Source organism: Magnolia sinica, chromosome 2, assembly GCF_029962835.1.
Source record: "Magnolia sinica isolate HGM2019 chromosome 2, MsV1, whole genome shotgun sequence".
In the NCBI taxonomy this organism is placed as follows: domain Eukaryota; kingdom Viridiplantae; phylum Streptophyta; class Magnoliopsida; order Magnoliales; family Magnoliaceae; genus Magnolia; species Magnolia sinica.
The window spans coordinates 132,648,963-132,676,106 of NC_080574.1; the positions used below are offsets into that span (position 1 = coordinate 132,648,963).

General features: G+C 41.0%; 1 protein-coding gene across 1 annotated transcript; it reads left to right on the forward strand.

The window, feature by feature from the left end:
- Positions 1-12,977: 12,977 nt before the first annotated feature.
- Positions 12,978-14,563, forward strand: LOC131237694 (UDP-glycosyltransferase 91A1-like). Its single transcript, XM_058235601.1, has one exon. It carries the CDS (start codon positions 12,998-13,000, stop codon positions 14,396-14,398), a length of 1,401 nt encoding a protein of 466 aa, XP_058091584.1. The 5' UTR covers positions 12,978-12,997; the 3' UTR covers positions 14,399-14,563.
- Positions 14,564-27,144: the final 12,581 nt, after the last annotated feature.

Below are 27,144 nucleotides of genomic sequence, written 5' to 3' on the forward strand. Positions count from 1 at the left end.
ATCCAAAGCTCAAATGGACCACACCAAAAATAACAGCAGGGATAATGATTTTCACCGTTAAAAAATTCATAGGGCCCACCATAATGTTTATTTTCCATCCAATCTATTCATAAGGTCCCAAATACCTGGATGAAGAGGAAAAACAAATTTCATATTGATCCGAAGCTTTTGTGACCCCAGAATGGTTTCAATGGTCGATGTTCAATTCCTCACGGCTTTTTTCAATGTGGTTCAATTTATCTTTAGTTCTGTCTCATTTTTTGTCTCAAGCCTCACGACGAGCTCGTAAAATGGATGGACGGCTTGGATATAACACATACTTCATGATTGGACCCACAGAACTTGTTGACGTCAATACTTCAGTACACAAACCGAGCTGGCTCGGTTAGCTCACTCGGCTCGACTCGAAAAAGCTCGATTCGACTTGTTTCGAAGCTGAGTTCGAACCCAGTTGAGCTGATTTTTTAAGCTCGAAAATGAGTTTGAGCAGGCCCCAGCTCGACTCGACTCAGATCGAATCCAGTTAGAATCGAACTCGGATCGAACCAGTTCAGTGACTCGATTACTTTGCCATTGATGTTGCTCACCAAGTGTTTAATAAAATGACTCAATGAAGTGTGGTGGGTGGCAAGGAAGGTATAGAATCATTTTTCATATACCCCATTTCTTAAAACATTGTCGTTGAAATTTCTTCTTTAATGCCTTCTCTCATATCACATCATCACATTAGCAGTGGGATGTCGGGCCAATACGGACCAGATCTCTCTCTCTCTCTATTCAGGTGATGAGTAGTGATATGACAATGGAGCAAGGTCAGATCCTTCTGTTCAGGCTAGCATCTTAATCCTGTGAGACACATCTATCTATACACACAAAGAAGATGGTCCAAAGAGATCGACAACGGTCCACGGTAGAAATGATGGGCCACGGTATGATATGGTGTAGTGGACTCAATGTACAATTGGGATAGGAGCGTTCACCATTAAAAGCCATTCAAATTGCATGTTGGCTAGGGGTGCACACGGGTCGGTTTGGTCCGGTTCTGGGGTAAAACCGGAACCGAACCGTTCCTAACGGTTCTGAGATTTTTGGAACCGGAACCGAACCGTTAGCACACTAGAACCGAACCAGAACCGGACCGTGAAAACCGGTTCGATTCCGGATCGGTTCCACGGTTCTGGCTTTTTAAAAAATTTAACAAAAGAAGAAAAAAAGGTGAAAAAAAATCCCCTACAGTCCCTTTGCAATTTTCTCAGTGTGGCCCACTCCACATTCAAATCGTCGATCTGTACTGTCCATTGTGTACAGAAGGGAGATTTAACCTTTGGCAATGTGGCATTCTGAAACCATGCAGGCTGTTGTAGAATTATGACCGTTGAACATGAAATGGACGGCGGAGTAGATAAGCTCATGGGCCATGCTGATTTTGCTCCAAAAGCACTCTATTCCTGATGGTTTTTCGTCCTCAATCTCATGAACGGAGTAGATTTTTCAAAAGACTTCAGTAAGTGGGCCACCAAACTTCACAGAGTCGACGTACGTCAACTCTGTTGAAAACAGAGCTTCCGTCCTTTTGTTGTGGGCCACCATCATGCAGGGAGAGATGGATCTGAACCGTTCATCAGGTAGAGGGGGTAGAATCCATTAAAACCATGTTGAGCTTTCTTAGCCGTGTACATCCTCGTGATCTCTACAACGATCGAAAGAAGGCCGTCTGACTGCTTTTAAGGCTTGATTATTCAGGTGGGCCATATCATCATATGATTAAAGCTCACCATTCACGGTCTAAATTCCAAGAGGAAGACAATGGACGGTGTGGATCTGGGCCACGGTTCAACGGATCGGGTCCACGGTTCGGTTAACGGTTTGGTTCGGTTTTGCGTGCCCTTGAACCGAAACCGAACCGTATCCACCGGTTTTGGAAATTTTGGAACCGGAACCGGAACCGGTGCTGTCTAAAACCGGACCAAATCGGACCGATCCAACGGTTCCGGTCCGGTTCCACGGTTCTACCGGTTAAATGTGCACCCCTAATGTTGGCCATCATGTTTTTCATATGCCCATTGCCGCTATGTTATATATACTGTGATTTTGAAGTTGCAGTCAATGTGTTTGTGAAAATGCCTCAATGGTGAACTTGGCCTGAGCTGGCCCGATCTGTTGACCAAACCAAGCCGAGCTGGCCATTTAGGCTTGAAGACCGAGCCGAGCTGAGCTCAAGTTGAGGTCAGCTAGTGACAGAGCCGAGTCGAGCTGAGGCCAGCTCAACTCAGTTCGAGTACACCCCTGGAGACTTCCGTCCATCCCGGTTTATGAGATCATTTCGTGTGAAAAAATAACAAGGTGTATCCAAAACTTAAAGGGAAGGAAAATTGTGGAAAGAAATACCTACCGTTGAAACATCAATGGGCTCCACGTTGATGTTTATTTCTTCAAAACCGTTTATAAGATTATTACCACTTTAATGTAGTGAAAACACAATATATTTTAGAAGATACAAAACTTTTATGGCCATTAGACTGTTTCAAAGGTGCTCACTGAATTCTCACTGTTTCCTCTCGTGTGGAACACTTCAGTTTTGGATTCACCTCATTTTTGGTATAGGGCCCTAAAATGAGCTCTTAAAAAGGGTGGACGGGGTGGATTTCACACAAACATCATAGAAGGTCCCACCCAGCATCCCTGCGCACGAACAAACTATTGCCGGGAATCCGCGTCCACTGGAGAGGGCAGCAGATTGGCTGGTGTACCACACACAATCGACCTGGCTACTGTGTTTACGTCACCAAGTTCTGTGGGTCCATCTTAAGGTATGAGTTATATTCAAACCGTCCATCCACTCGGAGAGCTCGTTGTAAATATGGAGCCCAACATTAAGACAGATCCACTAATCAGGTGGACCACACTATAAAAAAGCAGATTGAAACCCTTTTAGGGGTCACAGAAATTTTGGATAAATATGATATTTTTTTCCTCTTCATCTCTATCTGTGTGACCTTTTGACAGATTGGATGGAAAATAAACGTTACCGTGGGTCCTATGATTTCTTTAATAGAGAGAATCATTGTCTCACTGCTATTTGTGGTGTGGTGCACTTGAGGTTTGGATGTGAATCATTTTTGGGTTGAAGATCTAAAATGATCTCGCCAAATGGATGAACCGTGTGGATATAATAAATATATACTTGTGGGGCCATGTAACTTTGATCTCCTTTGAACCGTACGTACAACTCCGAGCTCGAGGAGCGCGGGGCTCGCCTTCGCCCGACACAAACCCACACCAGCACGACACGTACCCACACCAGCTAGGTTGGTGGTACGTGGTACACCATCCAATCTGCTTCCTCTGGAAAGGCTATTTAGGCTTCACCGTAATTCATGTGCTTTATCCATGTTTCCGTCTATTTTTTGAGCTCATTTGGCCGTATGAGCCCAAAAATAAAGCAAATCCAAATCTCAAGTAGATTACACTACAGGAAAATGGTGGCCATTAAAAACTTCTTAGGAACCACTGTAATGTTTATTTGCCATGCAACATGTTAGTCGCATAGACTAGGTGAAAAGAAAACAAAAATATCAGCTTGAACCAAATTTTTTGTGGCCACGAGAAGTTTTTAGTAGTGAGCATTCAATCACTGATATTTCCTATCGTGCAGCCTACTTGAGATTTGAATCTGCCTCATTTCTAGATTTTGGCAAAATTAATGGACATCATGGATAAAATAAATACATTATGGTGGGGCTCACAAAGCAATGACAGCAGTCCTCTTCACCACTATGGTCGCCATTACTCATGAGAACCAATCGAAGTAGGATTTTGTATAAATGCGTATGATGTTTTGAAGATCTGCAAAGATGTATGGGAAATATTTCTTAATAACAAGGTTGGAATGCATCGAGTAATGCCATGTCATTGTAAAGATGATAGATCATGAAGGAGCGGTTACATGGCAAATGATAGAAAGAGGATTATGAGGTTATGATGTTGAAACAATTTTGGCAATGGTCAAAATGTGGGAAGAATCTATATAGCTAGATAAAGGCTATAAATGATAGAGGAATTTAGTAGGAAGAACTTATCTCATACCAATTCAATCAAAACTAAATATTATTTTTCAATTACCAATCAATTATGTTTCTTAGTGTAATCTTTTATTTTTTTTCTTCCAAACAAATTACTTTCATTAGTGCAATTCTTTACTTTCAATTTGTTATTTACATTACATAGTATAATTATACCTGTAATTTGAGTTTATGATTACACGTTGGATTCAGTTCTTTACTTAGAATGGTGTTTTATAGCTGTTCTCTACAATTTACTGTAAGAATACATTTCTCATTTCTATTTATCTGGATTGAAAAGTCTTTTCATATTGAAGGTAAAGGTGTAATCCATTATTAGAGGACGAATCCTATTCTCTGAATATTGTCTGATCTTATTTACATATTGAGTGAGTGGCTGAATAGACAGTCGATCTCATTATATCTCGATCATACATTATGTGTCTGCTTATCTTGGCGCTTAGGGTCATAGTTGTTCAATTTTAATTGAGCCGTAAATTCAATTCTAACATGCCTGTATACCTGCAGCTTAAAACAGAGTAGTAACACATCCCACATTCAATTGGTCCATAAGTTGTGCTTGTTAGAGTTTATATCACATCCCAAAATTTAGCCCGATCCAAAACATAGGTGGGTGAAATCACAGGAAACACTAGTGAATATAGTTGGAATTCAGATGACCCCCAGTGAAAACCTTCTAGATCATGTGTGGATCTCACCATATTTGTATATGCTATACAATCATGCATCCCACAAGGAAGAATGACACTTTGAAACAATAAAGTCACTCCAAGCTCCGTGTGCACCCACTACCTGATTTCAAATATTTTAGGCATGATTTTACATAATTTGGCCCAACTGATTTTTAAATCGACTATTTTTGCACTCCAAGGAGGATGGCATGGGTCGCAATGGTGGACAGATTAGATGTCATGCATACATCACAATGTGTCCTGTCAGCTGATTTGGATAACTTTAGTTAGAAAAATTCTACAGGAACCGCTTCATGAAGAAGCGACTTATGCATCCGTCCAAATGAAAATGGTAGGTCCCACCGTTAAGATCATTCTTCTTGAAAATCAGGCTAATCCCCTCACTTGGTGGATTTCATCTATATATGGAGCCCGACCCACGGTTGTCCATTAATTCCAACCGTGTGGTCCATTTGCTAAGCTGACTAGCGTGATTTTTGTGCCAGGTGATATTAATCTTAGGCCGGCCTTTTATTGGTTCAGGCGCCGTCCTATTGACTAGAGAGAAAGATGAGATGCCATTACGAGTGGAGCCCATTTCATGTCGGTGGCCAGCCGGCTCTCAATGTAATTATTATATAACCTTTTGGCATCCTCAAATTTTAAATTACATTATTATAATTTTATGTTAATGTTGTATATATATAAAATACTTGCTAATTCCACCTGCTTGTACCACACTCATCCACGTGGCCAATGTATCACATCGTGAGATTTTAGCTTTGTCAAGTGATATCCACTTTCTAGATCATATCCTATAAAAAAATTAGGCATTTCACACACATAGGGAGTTATAGTATATTAAAATAAATGATTAAAGACTAGATAATTATTTGAACTTTTGACACATAGTGCCTCTTGTTTTTCTATAAAAAAAAAATTAAGACATTTCACACATTTGGTGTGTCATAATTATATATTAAAACAAATAATTAATGGCCACATGTTTATTTGAGTTTTTGGCGTATGGAAGCTCTTGTTTTGCTATAGGCCAAATAATCTATATTCTTTTTAGTATTGCACTAACTTTTTCTTTTTTATATAAGGCTATGAAATACTTTGTGTTTAAATTTGGTCAAGGTTCTTCATTAAAAGAGATCAATGACCATTAAATTTGAATATTCACTACCAAAAAGGATGTCTTTGTACTTGACCCTGTAAAGATGAGAGATTTCATTTTACTCATGTACAAACAAAAAAAAAGTTAGCTGATGCATTTCTAAGATTTGAGCTGCCAATTAGATGAATCAGATCAGAGCTGCCAATTAGATGAATCAGATCATCGTGGGACTGTCTGGATCATATGGCCATGTTAAGAGCTTTCCACACTACTATAGCATGGTGTGGATTCATAATGAGGGCCACCATGGTGTATGCATTTTATCCATACCAGCCATCCATTTCCAGCTCATTTTAGGAAATCAGTTAAAATTGAAGTGTATCCAAAGCTTAATTGGGCCACACCACAGAAAACAATGGGATAATGAAGTTCGCTGTTGAAACCTTCATAAGGCCCCCAATGAAGTTTATTTGTCATCCAACTTGTTGATAAGGTCATGCAAACCTACCTAAAGGTCAAGTGTAGATTGCCATCAAGTTGTTTTTGAAGGTAGGCATTCAATTCCCATTTATTCCTGTAGTGTGGTACACTTGAGCTTTGGATATGCTTCGATTTTAGGCTCATGCTAAAAGTGAACTAGAAAATAGATAACAGCCCTTGATAAAATGTATACATTATAATGGGCTTTAAAAAGAATCCACACCACGCTAGCTCCTCACTATACAATCTTCTATGGTTTGTATTTTGTTGAAAATGAAAATAGGTTTCATTCCTATAAAGTCAATGATAAAAGTATTATTTCATTTATCATCAATCAATTACCTTACTTTATAGTAATATTTGACAAAAATCAAGTATAATTGACACCACTAATAAGGAAATCATTAAGGGAACATTTGGAACATAATTTACTTAAAATAAGCTACTTATGTTTCAATTAACTTATCTTGATTTCTACTTATTAAGTTGAAGGGATTAGGTACGTCTAAGTAAAAAAATATATATTTATAATTGATCTTAAACCAAATTACTTACTTCAAATAAATTACTTATCTACTGTTGCAAGTAAAAAGAAAAAAAAAAGTAACTTATTTGGTGGTATCCAAACAGGCTCCTATAGACAATGTTATATGTTGAAAGCTACAAAGATTTTAACTATATATTTATACGCTGCTTTTCTACCTCTTGTCTAACTTTTTAAGGACCCACATAATGCATTTATATAGCAAACCTGTAGCCACACATGACACTGATTGCATCCTACCTTAGCCCATCTCTAGCCCGGAGCGGGCACATCTGTGTAGGGCCCACCATGATGTATCTATTGATCCATGTCGTCCATCCCTATTCTTGGATCATTTTAATGTATCAGCTAAAAAAAATGAAAATATCCAATGCTCAAGTATTGAATCTGCCTCATTTTTTTGGCCCATGACTTAGAATGATATGAGAAAAAGGGTGGATGGCGTGGATAAACAGATACATCATAGTGGGCCATTAGGGTGATGAGAATGCTCCCGGTGCTCTAATAGCATTATGAGTTATAGTGCTCCTAGTAGGGCTGAAAGTTGGGCGGGTTCAACCCGACCGAACCGACATTGGGTTGGGCTTGGGCAGGATGTATCGTGGACTACAGACCTTGCGTGTTCTAGTGCGTAGCACTGGAACACCTGCGCGCGCGCTCGCGCTCACGCTCGGGCACGGGCACAGGCAAAGGCACGGGCTCAGTCACAGGCTCGATGCGAGGGCGTGGGCATGTGAGGCAGTGTGGCTGTAGAGGTGTTAGTGGCGCACTTTGCACCTCGCACGTCCGCATCGTGTCGTAGAGGGTCGCTTCTTCGCGACCTTGAGCGAACCGGAGTGAGACGTGTGCGAGTCACTATGCAACTAAGTGGCTATGGCGGGTGACTAGTTAGCAGAGAGATTAAAGGTCTGGAAGAGAAATCTTTCAGTATAAATAGAGGGACTGAAAAGAGCTGTTGCAGTAGAAACTGTAACAGCTGAGCTATTAATGTAGAGTCCAGCTGTAACTGCTGCATGGCTAGCCCAACAGCTAGAAAATGGCTACTTGTTGTCTCACAACAGTCAAAAAACGATCATAAAATGGCTAGTTTTTCAACAACCAGAAATGACTTAATGAAATTTAAGTTTCTGGACCATAACCCCCCAGCCACCATAGCCTATAAAAGGAGGGCCTGGATGAGTTTCCAAACCATCTCAACTCACTCCAGCAAACCCATACGAACTGAGACAGCCAGCCAACTGACCTTTGCAAAAGTCGAAACTACTTTTCTCTTCTTTTCTTCTTCTTTTGGGATTTTGCTTTTATACTGTAATACTGCCAAAAAGTGTGTAATTGAGTTCCATTTGGTGGGCCTTCATGTTTGCTGAACGCAGACCCACATCAGGCTCGTCGTAGCCTAGAAGCTGTTTGCCTGTAACCTATCAGTATACTCAATTCACTTGTCAAATAACTTTTTAAGGACAGCGTTTCAGACGTGCTTCAGTCTGTCCTGACTTCAGATTATTTTACAATTTTTGGTTTCCACATTATACAGAAATACATTAATCTGTATAATTTCCAACACCCATTTCATGTCGGTGGCCAACCGGCTCTCAATGTAATTATTATATAACCTTTTGGCATCCTCAATTTTTAAATTACACTATTATAATTTTATGTTAATGTTGTATATAAAATACTTGCTAATTCCACCTGCTTGTACCACACTCATCCACGTGGCCAATGTATCACATCGTGAGATTTTAGCTTTGTCAAGAGATATCCACTTTTTAGATCATATCCTATAAAAAATTAGGCATTTCACACACATGGTGAGTTATAGTATATTAAAATAAATGATTAAAGACTAGATAATTATTTGAACTTTTGACATATAATGCCTCTTGTTTCAATATAAAAAAAATTAAACATTTCACACGTTTGGTGTGTCATAATTATATATTAAAACAAATAATTAATGGTCACATGTTTATTTGAGTTTTTGACATATAGAAGCTCTTGTTTTGCCATAGGCCAAATAATCTATATTCTTTTTAGTATTGCGTTAACTTTTTCTTTTTTTTATACAAGGCCATGAAATACTCTGTGTTTAAATTTGGTCAAAGTTCATCATTAAAAGAGATCAATGACCATTAAATTTGAATATTGACTACCAAAAATGCCGTCTTTGTACTTGACCCTGTAAAGATGAGAGATTTCATTTTACTCATGTACAAACATAAAAAAAAAGTTATCTAATGCATTTCTAAGATTTGAGCTGCCAATTAGATGAATTAGATCATCGTTGGACTGTCTGGATCATATGGCCATGTTAAGAGCTTTCCGCACTACTATAGCATGGTGTGGATTCATAATGAGGGCCACCATGGTGTATGCATTTTATCCATACCAGCCATCCATTTCCAGCTCATTTTAGGAAATCAGTTAAAATTGAAGTGTATCCAAAGCTTAATTGGACCACACCATGCACAGAAAACAATAGGATAATGACGTTCACCGTTGAAACCTTCATAAGGTCCCCAGTGAAGTTTATTTGTCATCTAACTTGTTGATAAGGTCATGCAAACCTACTTAAAGGTCAAGTGTAGATTGCCATCAAGTTGTTTTTGAAGGTAGGCATTCAATTCCCATTTATTCATGTAGTGTGGTACACTTGAGCTTTGGATCTGCTTCGATTTTAGGCTCATGCCTAAAAGTGAACTAGAAAAATAGATAACAGGCTTTGATAAAATGCATACATCATAATGGGATTCAAAAAGAATCCACATCACGCTAGCTCCTCACTACACAATCTTCTATTGTTTGTATTTTGTTGAAAATGAAAATAGTTTTCATTCCTAGAAAGTCAATGATAAAAGTATTATTTCATTCATCATCAATCATTTACCTTACTTTATAGTAATATTTGACAAAAATCAATTATAATTGACACCACTAAAAAGGAAATCATTAAGGGAACATTTGGAACATAATTTACTTAAAATAAGCTACTTATGTTTCAATTAACTTATCTTGATTTCTACTTATTAAGTTGAAGGGATTAGGTACGTCTAAGTTTATTAAGTTGAAGGGATTAGGTACGCACATGACACGATTGCATCCTACCTTAGCCCATCTCTAGCCCGGAGCGGGCACATCTGTGTAGGGCCCACCATGATGTATCTATTGATCCATGTCATCCACCCCTTTTCTTGGATCATTTAATGTATCAGCTAAAAAATGAAAAGATCCAATGCTCAAGTGTTGAATCTGTCTCATTTTTTTGGCCCATGACTTGGAATGATATGAGAAAAGGGGTGGATGGCGTGGATAAACAGATACATCATATAGGGCCCTTAGGGTGATGAGAGTGCTCCCGGTGCTCTCATAGCACTATGAGTTATAGTGCTCCTAGTAGGGCTGAAAGTTGGGTGGGTTCAACCCAACCGAACCGACATTGGGTTGGGCTTGGCAGGATGTATCGGGTTTGGTCTCAAGCTTGGGTCATACAAATACCAACTCAATAAAACTTGGATTAGGCTTGGGTTGAGGTCTCGGGTTGTCCGACCCACCTCGAACCTAATCAATATATAAGTTCCTTATAAATTAATTATAATTAATGACTACGGATCGTCTGTGTTGAAGGCACATGAAATTCTAATGCCATCGGGTTTCGTTTGTCCATGTCATTTTCGATGACTCAAGCTAACAAAATACACCTGATTTCTCTCCCAAATAGATTGCTTGATACACAATGTGACTTTTAAAGTAGTTATCCTATATTTTAGCTTATTTGTTTGGAAAAATAATGAACTTCTTTATTGTAAATAACTACATAGGTATAAAAAATAAGACTTGCATTGAAAATATAATATACTAATGTAAGAATGAAAATATTAGCATATATCTGCCGACCAACCTGTCCCAGCTCACTTGGGTTGGGCTTGGGTCGAGAATTCTCCACCTGAGGTTGGGTTGGATTAGGATTAACGTAAAAGAACCTTGGGTTGGGCTAGGATTGAGCACCAACCCGCCTCAACCCACCCTACTTTAAGCCCTAGCTCCTAGTTCTGTGGGGATAGTTACACAGTCTGATTCTTAGATCCAGACTGTTCATTTGGTTCAACAAACTTTTCATGAGCTAGCATGCCAAACATCACACGATTTGGCTAATATTAACCATTTGATTAATGCCTTTAATATGAACTGTCAAGATCATGTACACAAGAATAGCCCCATCATCAATTTGATCCATCTATTTTATAGGAACCATGATTGATAGTTTATGACTTAATCACTTTTGTCAGGCAATCATAACCATCACATCTATGTCAGATGACCAATATAGAAAATAAGGCCAAATCACGATGGATTATATCATTGGACCAATGAATTCTCTTATTGACTTAATGGATGGCGCAGATTGGCCAATTGGACTGTGTAAGTGAACCGATGCAACAAGGTGAACTGAATCATTTCCCCGCAGGGCGCATTTCAGATGTTTATCTCAATTTCCACTCGTGGTGCATGCCTTTGTTTCCACCGCACAAGGCAACGCATGATAAGCACTCTATCTCGGTATCCCGACCGTTCATTTGTACGCCATCCCCTGAGAAGTGTAGTAGTATGTTTATGCACTCAATGAGGTTCGCCCGTGCAAGTTCATCCCATTCTCCAAACATTAGGTCAAATCTTAGGTGGACCACACTACAGGAAACCGGCAGTGATTGAATCCCCACCATTGAAAACTTCGTGCAGTCCACCGTAATGTTTGTTTTTCATCCAACATGTTGATAAGATCACAAAGACCTGCACGAAGATACCACACAAATATCATCTTGATCCAAAGCTTCTGTGGCCCGTGAGTAGTTTTTAATGGTCAATTACTGCTTTTTACTGTAATATGGCACATCTGAGATTTCTATTTGCTTCATGTTTTGGATAATACCCTAAAACAAGTTTTCAATACAAATGGACGGAATGGATGTAGTCATAGACATCAAGGTGGGCTCCACAGTCAAGGTTCCTGCGCACTTCGGTGGATCGGGGCATCCACCGAAAGCCGCGCCCGTCATTCACACGTTTCGGTGCACCTACACACTGCCCAAAAAGATATCGTCTTCTACGGAGAGAACTGATTCCTGCTCCACGACAAGTTGTGGTGACGAAATATATCCACGTAGGACATCCTTACCATGGAAAATTGTAAGACCCACCATGAAAATCACTCTTATTGAAATTCAACGGATTCTCTCATTAAACACCTGTATATCAAGCCGAACTAGTGGTTGTCCATTGATTCCAACGGTGCGGGCTATCTCCTGAGCTGACCGGCAAGATTTTCGCCCCTATCTCATCTTCACGTTGGCCCCAACCGTTTTAGGAAGCGGATTGGCTGGTGTACCACACACCAGCTATATCGCTGGTGTAGATACGTGATCGTGGGAAGACCAGCTCCGACGTTGTACGAACGGTTCAAAGGAGATCAAAGTTACATGAGTCCCACAATGATTTATTTATTATATCCACACGGTTCATCAATTTTTCGAGATCATTTTAGGTCATGAGACAAAAAATAAATCATATCCAAAGCTCAAATGGACCACACCAAAAATAGCAGTGATAAATGATTTTCACCGTTAAAAAATTCATAGGGCCCAGCGCAACGTTTACGTTCCATCCAATTTATTCATGAGGTCACAAATACCCGGATGAAGAGGAAAAACAACTTTCATATTGATCCGAAACTTCTGTGCCCCCAGAAGGGTTTCAACGATATACGTTTAATCCCCCACTGCTTTTTCAGTGTGGTTCACTTTCTATTTAGATATGTCTTATTTTTAGGCTCAAGATTTACGATGAGCTCACCAAAAGGATGGACGGTTTGGGTATAACAAATACCTCATGATTGGACCACAGAATTTGCTGACGTCAATACATCAGCTGTATAGCTGGCGTGTGGTACTCCAGCCACGTATTGATGTCGTACCAAATGACATCAAAGATGTTATGACACGACAAAACTGCAAACTGCGGTGCCTGTGCTAGACACCGACAGCTATCTCCACTTTCCCAAAGCTTTAATCCAGAATCCCTCCCCCTTTGCATTCCATTCCCAGCAATGGAAGAACAAAGGAAGCTCCACATTGTTATGGTGCCGTGGCTAGCTTTTGGACACATGATCCCCTATCTAGAGCTGGCCAAGTGCTTAGCTCAAATGGGCCACCGTGTCTCCTTCCTCTCCACCCCCAGGAACATCGACAGACTGCCAAGTATCCCTCATGATCTACGTCCCCGTATAAATTTAGTGAAGCTTACCCCACCTCCTGTCGTTGGCCTACCTGAGGATGCTCAATCCACCGTCGATGTCCCACTCGATCACATTAACTACTTACTTGAGCTGTTGGATGGACTGGAGGGACCCTTATCGTCGTTCCTCGATGGCGATTCATCGCCCGATTGGATGATCTACGACGTGTTCTTTTACTGGGCCCCACGTGTCGCGGCTAGGTATGGAATACCCACCGTCTTCTTTGGACCGTTCAGCGCTATGACCCTCTCCATCATGGGGCCACCATCGCTGATGATGGATTCTCAGCCAACGACGCCCGAGCAATTACTCGTGCCACCTCCGTGGGTCCCGTTCCCTACCAATGTGACTTACCGATACTATGAGGCCGTACGAATCGCGAATGGCAGAAGTAGGCGTGCATCGGGTTCGGGTCTGACCGCTAGACACAGGACGGGGATCACGTTCCAAGGATGCCATGTCGTGGCTATACGGAGCTGCCTGGAATTCGAACCTGAGTGGATCCCACTCCTTGGAGAGCTATACGAGAAGCCCGTTTTCCCGGTGGGTTTGCTTTCACCGTCCATACCTGAAATCGACGACATGGGACATGACACGTGGGTGAATCAGGAGTGGCTTGACACTCAAAAGCATGAATCTACCGTTTATGTTGCATTTGGGAGCGAGTTGCGATTCAGTAAAGAACAAATGCATGAGTTAGCAATCGGGTTAGAGCTATCCGAATTGCCCTTCTTTTGGGCATATAGGGGGGACCCATCTCTACTCCCACCGGGTTTCGAGGAGCGGACCAAGGCCCGTGGAATCGTCCGCTTGGGCTGGGCCCCACAGGCTAGGTTACTGGCACACACGTCGATCGGGTGTTTCCTGGTGCACGGTGGATGGGGTTCGTCCATCGAGGGTCTTGCTTTTGGCAAGCCGCTCGTCATGTTGCCCTTTATAGGTGATCAAGGGCTTATCACGTGTGTAATGAAAGAAAAGAAGGTTGGAGTTGAGGTGGCCAGGAACGATAGGGACGGATCTTTCACACGAGAGGCAGTCACTGAGTCTTTGAAGCTGATGATGGGGGATGAAGGTGGGCCAATCAGATCCAACGCTAAGGAGTTGATGAAGATCTTTGCTGACAAGGAACGACACGATCAGTACATCAAGGACTTCGCGGATTACCTCATCGAGCATAGACGCCGAGACGGCGTCCCAACTCCCTCGGCTTAATGTCAAGCTAGATGTGGTACTATGTCTCTATCTATGACCTATCGATTGATGCATATGAATAAGGCCCACTTGCTCCATGATCAGACGGCGTTGGGTAATCCACAGTCGGACGGTGTTGGATGATGGGTGCAAATCATTTACTACTTGTGTTTGGATGTTCTAATTTGGCTACCAAAGTCCCCTTATGCCAAAAAGGTAAGAAATGACAACGACTTTATTTTTATGAATGGAAGCATATAAAGTAGATTTCATTTACCATACAGGCTATCTAAATATTGAGTGCGGATCCTCTGCCTCCCGGAGGCAGGAACTCCCTGCCTCCAGCGTTTTCATTGGTCAACGTTACTATAAGTGCCACGTCATTATATTTTTTTAATATATTAAAAAAATACATTTAATAAGAAGTATAACAGAGACGGAAGCGTTTTGCGTCCTGAGTAACTCAGCAGGGTAAGCGTACTGAGTAAAGTCTGTGGAGCCCACCGTCGTCATTAGTGCATTGTATCAACTCCATTCATCTCTTTTATCATCTAATTTTAGGGTTTTACAATAAAAATTAATCATATCCAAAAATCAAGTGGACCACACCACCTGAAACGGTGTGAATTGAATTCTACCGTTGAAAAGTTGTTGGGGCACAGAAGTTTTATATCAAGATGATATTTGTTTTTTCTATTCATCCACGTCTTTGTGATCTTATGAACAGTTTGGATGAAAAATAAACATCATTGGAGGCTTAGAAACATTTCAATGGTGAAAATCAATACTTCCACCGTTTCCTTTGGTATGGTCTACTTGAGCTTTTGATATACTTCAGTTTTGGGCTCAACCCCTAAAATGATATGAAAAAATGGATGGACGGCGTGGATAAACCACATGAATTCATAGTGGGCCCAACAGAGTTTACTCAGTACCATAAGACTAGTACGTAATCCGATTTCCCGTGTCTAACGGGGAGGCGAATTTACAGCCAAAGCCTTTTGCAGTAAGATCTGCGCAAGGATTCTGGATGGGGCCACTGCTACGTTTGTGATAAATCCAATCCGTTCATCCATTTTTAGATATCATTTTAGGACATAATACCAAAACTAAGGTGTATACAAAACTTAAATGGGTCACACGAGAGGAAACAGTGAGGATTTAGTGTCCACCATTGAAATATTTATATGGCCATAAAAGTTTTGCATCGGTCTAATATTTTGGTGTTTTTACTTCATCCTAGTAAAAATGACCTTATAAACAGTTTGGATGGCATATGAACATCAAGACGCCTAGGAAGGCTTCAACTGTAGGAATTTCTTTCTCCACTGTTTCATCTTGTATGACCCAGTTGAGTTTTTGATCATCCTAATTTTTGGTTACATGTCTTAAAATGAGCTCTAAAAATGGTTGAATGGATTAGAATTCTTATAAACATCATGGTGGACCCCACCATACATCCCAGTGCTGGAACTTCATGCAAAAGGCTTTTCCCGATGAATTCGGGTCCACGGTTTTCATTGAAAACGGATTGGCTACTCCCCTGCCACTCGGTACTATGTGGGCCCACCATGATGTATGTGTTTCATCCATGCCGTCCATTTATTTTTCTAGATCATTTTATTGTCTGAGACCAAAAATGAGGTATAACCCAATCTCAAGTGGACTACATTACATGAAATAGTGTTGAATGAACGTTGACCATTAAAAACTTTTTGGGGGCCATAAAAGTTTTGGATCAAGCTTTTCCCTTCATCTGGGTCTTTATGACCAAACCACCAAATTAGATGTCAAATAAACAGCACAGTAGGCCTTAGGTGGATATCCAATCACCATTATTTTCCTGTGGTGTGGTCCATATGAGATTTATATCCCTCTCATTTTTAGGATTAACCCCTAAAATTATATGTAAAAATAGATTAACGGAATGGATGAAACACATACATCATGGTGGGGCCCACAGAGTACCGACCACCACCACCACCGAGCTAGTGGTGGGGGGAGTAGCCAATTCGCTTTCATTTCCATTTGGGATTTAGTGCCACATTGAGCAGTGAGACTCGCTATTGAAGTGATGTCACCAATTTATATGGGTTCTACTATGATGTATGTTTTGTATCCACGTCGTTCATCCATTTGGAGAGATCATTTTAGGGCATGAGCCAAAGAATGAATCAGATCCAAAACTCGAGTGGACCCCACCACAGAAAATAGTGGAAAGAGTCACGCCCACCATTTATTACGACTGAATCCAATCCAAACCTCGTCACTTTGTACTGCAACCCCGTCATTTTATCTACTGAACCCTGTCACTTAGTGTTGCAACCTCGTCACTTTATCTAGTGAACCTCGTCACTTTGTACTGCAACCCTTTCACTTTGTCTACTGAACCCCGTCACTTTGTACTGCAACTCCGTTACTTTGTCTACTAAACTTCGTCACTTTGTACTGCAACATCGTCACTTTGTCTACTGTACCCCATCACTTTGTGCTACAACCTCGTCACTTTGTCTACTATACCCCGTCACTTTATGCTACAACCTCGTCACTTTGTCTACTGAACCCCGTCACTTTGCACTGCAACCCCATCACTTTGTCTATTATACCCCATCACTTTGTACTGCAACCCTGTCACTTTGTCTACTGAACCCCATCACTTTGTACTGCAACCCCGTCACTTTATTTACTGAACCCCGTTACTTTGTACCGCAACTCCGTCACTTTGTCTACTGAACCCCGTCACTTTGTACTACGATCTCATTACTTTGTCTAGTGAACAAAATGATAGGGTTGATGAAACAGTATAGTAGACAAAGTGACGAGGTTCAGTAGACAGTGACGAGGTTGCAGTACAAAGTGACAGGGTTCACTAGACAAAGTGACGAGATTGCAGCACAAAGTGACGGGGTACAGTAGACAAAGTGACGAGGTTGTAGCACAAAGTGACGGGGTACAGTAGACAAAGTGACGGAGTTAGTAGACGAAGTAACGGGGTTGCAGTACAAAGTGACGGGATTTAGTAGACAAAGTGACGGGGTTGTAGTACAAAGTGACGGGGTTCACTAGACAAAGTGGCGAAGTTGCAACACTAAGTGACAGAGTTCGGTAGATAAAGTGACAGGGTTGTAGTACAAAGTGATGAGGTTCAGTAGACAAAGTGACGAGGTTTGGATTGGATTTAGTCGTAATAAATGGTTGGCGTGACTCTCTTCACTATTTTCTGTAGTGGGGTCCACTCAAGTTTTGGATCTAATTCATTCTTTAGCTCATGCCCTAAAATGATCTCTCCAAATGGATGGACGGTGTGGATACAAAACATACATCATAGTGGGACCCATATAAATAGGTGACATCACTTCAGTAGCGAGTCTCATTGCTCAATGTGGCACTGAATCCCAAATGGAAATGAAAGGATATTAACTACTTCTCCCACCACCAGCCCGATGGTGGTGGTGGTCGGTACTCTGTGGGCCCCACCATGATGTATGAGTTTCATCCATTCCGTTAATCTATTTTTACATATAATTTTAGGGGTTGACCCCAAAAATGAGAGGGATATAAATCTCATATGGACCACACCACAAGAAAATAATGGTGATTGGATATCCATCATTAAAGTCCTCCTAAGGCCCACCGGACTGTTTATTTGACATTCAATCTGTTGGTTTGGTCATAAAGACCCAGATGAAGGTAAAAGCTTGATCCAAAACTTTTATGGCCCCCAAAAAGTTTTTAATGGTCAACGTTCATTCAACACTATTTCATGTAATGTGGTCCACTGACGATTGGGTTATACCTCATTTTTTGTCTCAGATCATAAAATGATTTAGAAAAATAAATGGACGACATGGATGAAACACACACATCATGGTGGGCCCACATAGTACCAAGTGGCAGGGGAGTAGCCAGTCCGTTTTCAATGGAAACCGTGGACGTGGATTCACTGGGGAAAGCCTTTTGCAAGAAGTTCCAGCACTGGGATGTATGGTGGGGTCCACCATGATGTTTATAAGAATTCCAATCCATTCATCCATTTTTAGAGCTCATTTTGAGACATGTAACCAAAAATTAGGATGATCAAAAACTCTACTGGGCCATACAAGATGAAATAGTGGAGAAAGAAATTCCTACAGTTGAAGCCTTCCTAGGCGTCTTGATGTTTATATGCCATCCAAACTGTTTATAAGGTCATTTTTACTAGGATGAAGTGAAAACACCAAAATATTAGACCGATGCAAAACTTTTGTGGCCATATAAATATTTCAACGGTAGACACTAAATCCCCACTGTTTCCTCTCGTGTGGCCCATTTGAGTTTTGTATACACCTTAGTTTTGGTATTATGTCCTAAAATGATATCTAAAAATGGATGAACGAGTTGGATTTATCACAAACATCGTAGTGGGCCCATCCAAAATCCTTGCGCAGGATCTTACTGCAAAAGGCTTTGGCTGGAAATCCGCGTTAGAATCGGCTTACGTACGAGTCTTATCGTACTGAGTAAACTCTTTTGGGCCCACTTTGAATTCATGTGGTTTATCCACGCCGTCCATCCGGTTTTTCAGATCATTTTAGGGGTTGAGCCCAAAACTGAAGTATATCAAAAGCTCAAGTAGACCATTCCAAAGGAAACAGTGGAAGTATTGATTTTCACCATTGAGATGTTTCTAAGCCCCTAATGATGTTTATTTTTCATCCAAACTGTTCATAAGATCACAAAGACATGGATGAATGGAAAAAACAAATATCATCTTGATATAAAACTTCCTGGGCCTCAACAATTTTTCAACGGTAGAATTCAATTCACACTGTTTCAAGTTGTGTGGTCCACTTGATCTTTGGATATGATTAATTTTTGTAGTAAAACCGTAAAATTAGATGATAAAAGGGATGAATGGAGTTGATACAATGCACGAATGATGACAGTGGGCTCCACATACTTTACTCAGTACGCTTACCCTACTGATTTACTCACCCTACTGATTTACTCAGCATGCGAACCGCTTCCGTTTAACGTCTCCGTTATACTTCTTATTAAATGTATTTTTTTAATATATTTAAAAAATCTGATGGCATGGCACTTATACTGACGTTGACCAATGAAAACGCTGGAGGCAGGGTGTTCCTGGCAGAGGATCCGCACTCCTAAATATTATATATGATTTACTAGTAAATTACAACTTGTAGAGAAGCAATTAAGTTATAAATCATTTACGACCTTTATGTAATTTATTAGTAAAATCATTTGTATGGTAAATCATTTACCACACCATCCAAACGATCCTTTAATGTGTCATTGAGCATTGAGGGGCTGAGAGGGATTCTCGGCTCCCTCAACCTAGTTATTTTTAGGGATAGCCAGGTGTATGTCTTTCATCTATGCTGTACATTTTTTTTTTTTTCAGATTATTTCGGAACTTGATCCCAAAAATAGGGGAATATAAATCTCAAGTGGACCACACCATAGTAAAACAGTAGTGATTGAATTCTCCATCAAAAACCTCATACAATCCACTATAATGTTTATTTGACATCCAACCTATTGATTATGTCATACTGACCTGGATGAAGGGAAAATTGAATATCGGCTTGATCCAAAACTTTTGTGGCCTCTAAGAAGTTTTTAATGGTGGTTGTTCAATCAGCACTGTTTCCTGTGATGTGGTCCACCTGAGATTTGGATCTAACTCAATTTTGGGATCATATCCTAAAATAATATGAAAAAAATGGTTGGATAGCGTGGATGAAACACATACATTATGGTGGGGCCACAAAGCACCGAACACTAACCATTGGCTAGTGGCAGGGTCACTAGCCAAACTGCGTCCTATTTTTAGCTAGATAAATATAAATAAGACCCACCGAATCTAGATTAGATGGTGTTGCATGTCTGGAAAGAAAACACTAACCAACGATAGGATGGTGTTGGATGTTTGGCGTAGGATGTCCATTGCATTAGTATGTCATGTATCAACGGTATCATATATCATGGATAAGTAGGCTTGGCTCGGTTGTAATCTACTATTGTTAGCTACATTGGCCATATGTGATCGGGCCACCAGAGAAGAGTGGAGATGCTACTGTCCATTCCCCTTCCGAGAGGAGGATTGCAAGTCTTACTCTTGACACAGACTAATATCTCATGTTTGTGTGGGATATGTAACGTTGATAATCTTAGCCTCACCTTGTCATTATGAAACCTGAAAGTTTGTAGCTATGAGAAGGTGGATTGCATATTGCACCTATTGGTTCTAAAATGCAGAGATACAATAGAAAATTCAAAATAATAAACTAAAAATAATAATAAGATAATTTGGAGAGCTAAAGCATGTTATTGTCCCTGTCTTAAAGATAGATTTGCCACTGCAAGAAGATAATCCCTGTTGCACTGGGTCCCAACAAGTCTGGGAACAAGATATAACAACTCTCCTCCAAGATTAATGACTTGGATCATGTGCACTCACGATAACAACTACATGAACTCAAGAAAGTTCGAACTGACTTGCTAAGAGAGAACTTTGGGGCTCAAGGCACGAGCGGCGTAATAAATGCATGTCGGTGCATGCTTGCTCATTAATTATTAGATAGGTATGCAACGACTCTTTATCTTCTCATACATGAGTAAGTCAAAATATATGCAAAGAAAGCCAACAGTATCTAATATAAAAAACACCACGTCGTGTCGCGCTGCTCCACACCATGCCTATAGTCGCGTCGTGCGTGCGCGAGTGCGAGGATGCTCCCATGGCATACTCTTGTTTTCCAATACAAAAGATAAGTAAGGTATTTTGATATAAATGCTAAGTTTTCCTAACAACTTTTCAATGTGGGATAAAACTAAATACAAGTAACGTAAGTTGGTTAACAAAGACAAAAATCAATTTTTTCTATAGTTTTCAAATCTAATTTAAAAACATTTTTAATCAAATAATCTCCCACAACTTGAAAAATCAATAACTGATTATAAAATTAGTTGCGCAAATCAACGAAACGAAGTGCGTCAAGAAATGTATCTAAACGATTTGAACCTTGCCAAATGTAGATATGTCCGGTTTGTTAGGAGGATGTAACATAAAGTTTTGAACTATAACCCCCCACAATAACAAACCAAACACATCACACGCACAACATTTCAAAGCAACTTGAATTTTTTAAGCCAGCACATTTCAGCTATGTGCTTTATCTCAGTTTCATTAGTTCTTTAGAGAATCTTCCAATTCTCATAGGAAGCGTCCTCACTTTCTACACTCATATAAGTAAGTCCATCAGATATGTTGTAACATCCTGAATTTTCACTGTTTTAGATTTTTAAAAAAATCCATCAATTTTTATTTTTATTTTTATTTTATTTAATTAACCTAAATATTACTTAATGACCATTAACACTCAATGTCAGTTTATACAGGGTGTACCAGTGAAGAACCGCACAAGTCCGGTTAATCATGTAACGTCCCGTCCAACCAGAACAGTATACTGAGGTGTCCTCGTAAGATTTGTCGCAGGACCGTTCGCTTAAACTACTCATGGTTTGGTGCCATAGATAAATTAAGTTAGGATTAGCCCATTAGAGTAGACTAGTCGGGTTGTGATTGGGCCAAGTGCGCGCCGTCAAGTCAAATGGCCATTTACACTTGGCGGCAGCCCGTGCGGGCTATACCGCGACATGGGAAGGTTAGAAAATTATAAAAATTAAGGGGAGCATAGATCTCACTGGGCTTGGGGACTATCGCGGACCACGGACCCATTGGACACCCAGAAGTGTAATCTGGCACTTGCCAGATACGCCCCACCAATGCCAAAATTAGAATCTGGCACGTGTAAATAAAAACTGAAATGTAAGACATTTCAGCCATCAGATTTCTTCATAATTTACGATGAGGGTCTAATGTATTTTTCTACACCCGCCCACAAAATCTGGGTCCCGATCGTGGCACGGTGACCGTTGATCACAAATCAGACCCGTGCGACCAAACCCCATATCCGATCATCTCCAAATTTTGCATGGCCCTTCATCGGGCCATGGAGCACCTATCCTATAAGTTTCATAGCCAGAGAACCACCAGGACTGCCTTAGTTATTTAAACAAGCTCTAGACCGCTCGTTGGTGGACCACTAGTTCCAAAACTATAGAATAATATCCATCTCATTGGGCTTGACGTCCATTGCGGGAATCGGACCTGGGTACGGTCCAGAACCGGTCAACTTGAGTCAAAGGACGAGTGTATGAGAAGTGCAAATACCCTAAAGGAAGGAGTTGGAACTTAAGTGAATTGAGTCGTCCACTCTTATGCAAAGTTGAGGATTTCGGACCGTCGGTTTGCGACCAAACTTCACACATAGAGTGAGGATATTTCCCTACTCATATCCGTTTAGCCGCGGCCCCGATCGACCATCGGCGACCATTGAACAGACTTCTCATCATATCTGTCAATCGGCGCATCCAAATGGCGGGCCAATCATATCCATACGTAGATCATCATTAGGGCTAACTATCCTACGGTGTATATTGACTTGTACACCCCATAGTGGGCCCTAGAGCTTAGAAAGACCCTCTCATAGGTCTAGTATAATAAAAACTCAATACTTGGGGCCATTGTCACCAAATCTGGCATTATAAAAGGGCCTCATTTGGGGGCACCTCTCTCTCATACGAATTTGCCCTTGGGAATAAAGGGAGAGAGGAGAGAAAAAGGAGAAGGAAGAGAGGAAGAAGAGAAGAGAGGAGAAAGAGAGAAGGAGATAAGGAAGAAGGGAGAGAAAGGTGGGTAAAAGGGAGGTGAGATTTAGAAACCCCTCTTCCCTTTCCTCAAGAAACTCCACATCCACAAATGCAAGTGATTTCCATCCTATTAGGGAGGTAAGCACCCATCCTTTTTGTAATCCTTTGTGTTGAGCTAGGATTTGTATGAAATCCTTACATGCAAGTGTATTGTCTTAGGATTCCGGCCGATCAACATCGAGTTTGGCGCTTCTAGGTCGTTTTTCAAGATCTCAACGATCCATAGGTGCGGACTATTACTCTTAGGTGACATCGCACCAATTTTAATACGAGATTAATGATTTTGATTGCTTGGATGTTATTTTTGAAAGTCTAGAAAATCCTAGGAATTGTATGTTGGTTGAAATGGTATGGATTTATGTGTTTGACTCTCTCTCATAATGTTGTTTATGTTTCTTACATGATTCGATGTATGGATGATCATATGCTCATGCCGTGTTGATTTTTATACGTTGTTGCTTCATATTTCGTATGATTTCATTACTCTTGTGTATATGATTTCTCAACATGGAGGAAGTGTTAACTTCCTCAATAACCCACACCACACACATATACTTTATTTATAATATTAATGATTTGCTTGTAGGAAAATTTGAATTGTATGTTGAGTAACATGAGATCACGGTGTTGAATATGCTTGATGCGGCATTGGTAGTTGGCATGCTATAAGTCACTATTCCTACCCTTGGGTTGGTCAGGAACATGAGGAGAGCGAAGGTGGTTCCGTTGGTAGCACCACCTTGAAGCTAAACCCATGGGTTTGGGCAAGTACGTGTGGGCAGCAGTAGTTAGGCTACATGGGTCGCTTGTACCCGATGTCGTTCCGCCACATACTTGCCTGGGCTCGTGCGGTTTAGTTCACTGGCTGACCCATCTGGTTGTTAACCTTGTTTGCTCACATATATTTGGAAATTGGAACACCTTACCACCATTGTAGCCTATCGATACCGGATGGAATATTGATCTACAGTCTCGTGAGCCGGGCATGGTGGAATGGGACACTATGTCTGAGCTGTCGGCCTACGCTGGGGTGACGCGCCTCCCCGTAGTGACCGCGAGCGACCCCACATTCAGTACCCCCATGTGCTTGAAGTCGGGGATGGGGGAAACCTGACGCGGTCAAGGATCGCGGGGTCTCGACCTCACACATTGGGGGGTCTTGGCCTCGCAACTAGTTGAGGGCATTTGATATGTGGGGTGTATCAGATTTTCAAATCTGCTGGATGAATGGACTTAACTAAGAACCTGGTTAACATCATCATTGCACGGCATTAGCTAGGTTGGCGACTCGGCAGTCGAGGTCGCACTGAGGGAGTGTTGGCATTGGCGATCGTTAGATGTTGTCGCACGAGGGAGCGTTGTGGTGAGGGCATACATCATATCATCCTGCATCCATGCACATTAACAAGACTAGATAGATGTTTATGATTGATTGATTTTCATTAAATTCTTATTATAATTGATGCTTGATGCGACTTAAGGCTAATAGCACCCACTGAGTTGATCACTCACTCCCACTCTGGGACGGTGTTTTAAAACACCAACCAGACCCGTTCATAGATGCAGGTAATACACATTTCATGGAGCCTGGCGATGCGAACCTCGAGGAGGAGGACGAGTTCCCTTACTTCCAGTTGATGAGCAGGACCCCGTCGGATCAGTAGATGGGTCGTTGGATCGCTGCGCAGAGGGCTCAGCTTTATTCCTTTTGACATATTATTCTTTGTGATTTTGTTGGGTGACACCATGTGTGACCCTTTATATTTTTCTTGGTCATGTATATGTGTGTGTATATATATATATATATATGTATGCTAGTTCTCTTTTATTTCAGTCGGCAGGTGCATTTGTGCTTTATGTTCCAGGAAGTTCCAGAATGCGCATTTAGACTGGATTAATCGCATATTAATGAAAACTGGATATAAGTAACCCCGGGAACTCGGGAGTCGAGCGTATGCACGACCCCTGATTTTCAGGGTGTTACAAGATGGTATTAGAGCAATAGTTTGGAATCCCTTAGGCCATGGGTGATGAACTCACTAACGCGTCCGCTAACTTGAGAGGATACGTATTTGAAAATGCAACAGAGACTTAGAACGCTAGGAACCATCCCAGACCCTGAACCGCCAGTCTTAGACATAAGGTGAAACTTCCAAGGTGTTAGGGTTCAGTAGCGAGAGGGAGTAGTAACGCTACAGAAGGGGATCCGAGAGTCTTAAAGTGCCTCGTCGTGTTCCCAGATAAGAATTTGAGAACTTGAAGGCAAGACTCGATTCAACTAACTAGGAAAGTTAGCTATTCCAATCCACTTAATTCCCAAGGGACTGTTGGGCCAACTGAAATAGGTGAGATTAGGGTGAAGGGAATTGTGAGAGTAAAGATAAATGCATGTGTAAGTTATCGTCCCTGGAATGAGTATATTCTATATTTTACAATACCCTAGTTAGAATGTATTCAACTAAGGGTGAATTCCTTTCAAATTACCCTTGAAAATTCATTATCATGGGATTTGGAAATCCCATATTACACCTTCCAACACAAGGCTTATTCTGTAAAGCCTATGAAATTAGTTTTAAATCTCATCCCACACTCATTCCAAACATGCCATTCCCAAATCTTGGGTTGGGGTTAACATTGCAATCCCATTTAGTACAGCCTAATGCCATTAGCCAAATAGGCCTAGATCGAAATCCCTCTTTCTAATATCTCCTTAAGATATTCACATGCCATCACTTTATTCTTAAACTTCCCCAGTGCATTGTTAGGAACGAGCCAGAAATCGAAAGATTAGACAGTCAAGACCATCGTCCAAGTCCAAATGAGTAAATACCGGATCAAAATTGATCATTTTAACTCATTCAGGGATGAGGACATAGAGGTGAATGAAAATTTATCGAAATTAGTGAAACTGTAAAAAAATCATATTTTGACCGCTAACTAGGGGAAATCTTGTGAAACCAATAGGCTCATTGCGTAGATCAGCTTCTCCTACCCCAAATTCATATATGGCATGTCGAATAACTCATTCCGGTTGGTGACATATGCCCGTCGTAAGGTGACCCCGCCCGGAACACAGTGAGCGGGCGGGACCCCGCCCGCACGACCACCCCACCCCGCCCGTGGACCCCGCCCGGGCTTCAGCGACTCGGCGGGACCCCGCCAGCCGGCGGGGCCCCCGCCCGGACATCCAGAGGGTCGGCGGGACCCCGCCCGACCGGCGTGGCCCCGCCTAGATTTGGACAGATTTTACCCCAACTTTGAAAAATTATATCTCCTTCGTTACAACTCTGATTTAGGTGTCAAAAGCCAGATTGAAGCTTGATGAGTCTAGTTTTATATAAAAATAAGAAAAAAATAAAATAAAAATTTTAATATAGTTAAAATTAAGGTGATTCACCAACTGTTTAAAATTTATTAATTTCAGACAGCTGTTGCTCCTAGAATTTTAATAATTTATCTATACTTCCAAATGATATAAAATTTTATGAGATGACTTAAAACTTGATGATAAATCATCATAAAAAATTTTAAAATAATTTAGTTAACTAAAGTATAATAAACATTACAAGATGGGTCCCCTTCTCCCTTTCAATGTACACACGAGAGGGACCCATTTCTATTGCATTTTAAGGACCCAAACCCCTCATTCCTCCCCTCTCACTTCCCTCCATTGCTTCTAAACCCCTAGAAAGACCTCTCCCTCTCCTATTCTCAAAACCAAATCCCAAAATCACATTCTTCTTCTTCATATTTCCCTTCCCTCCAACCACACATTTCAAATCTTACATTTGTCAATGCATGTGGATGATTTTAAATAAAAGAAGTGTTCGTTGATGTGGAGATGCACGGTGGAGATCACGTTTAAGAGACTTCTCTTGAAAAGAAAAAAAAATCAGTTGTTTTGAGTCTTCCTCAACTGATGTTGATTCTGTTGGTTACAAGCCCGTTCGGGCTGAAGGTGATGGAAGACTAATGCTTACTACAGATGA

Excerpts from the sequence above, each read along its gene's own strand:
- LOC131237694 (XM_058235601.1), top strand. The coding sequence starts at position 12,998 with ATGGAAGAACAAAGGAAGCTCCACATTGTTATGGTGCCGTGGCTAGCT.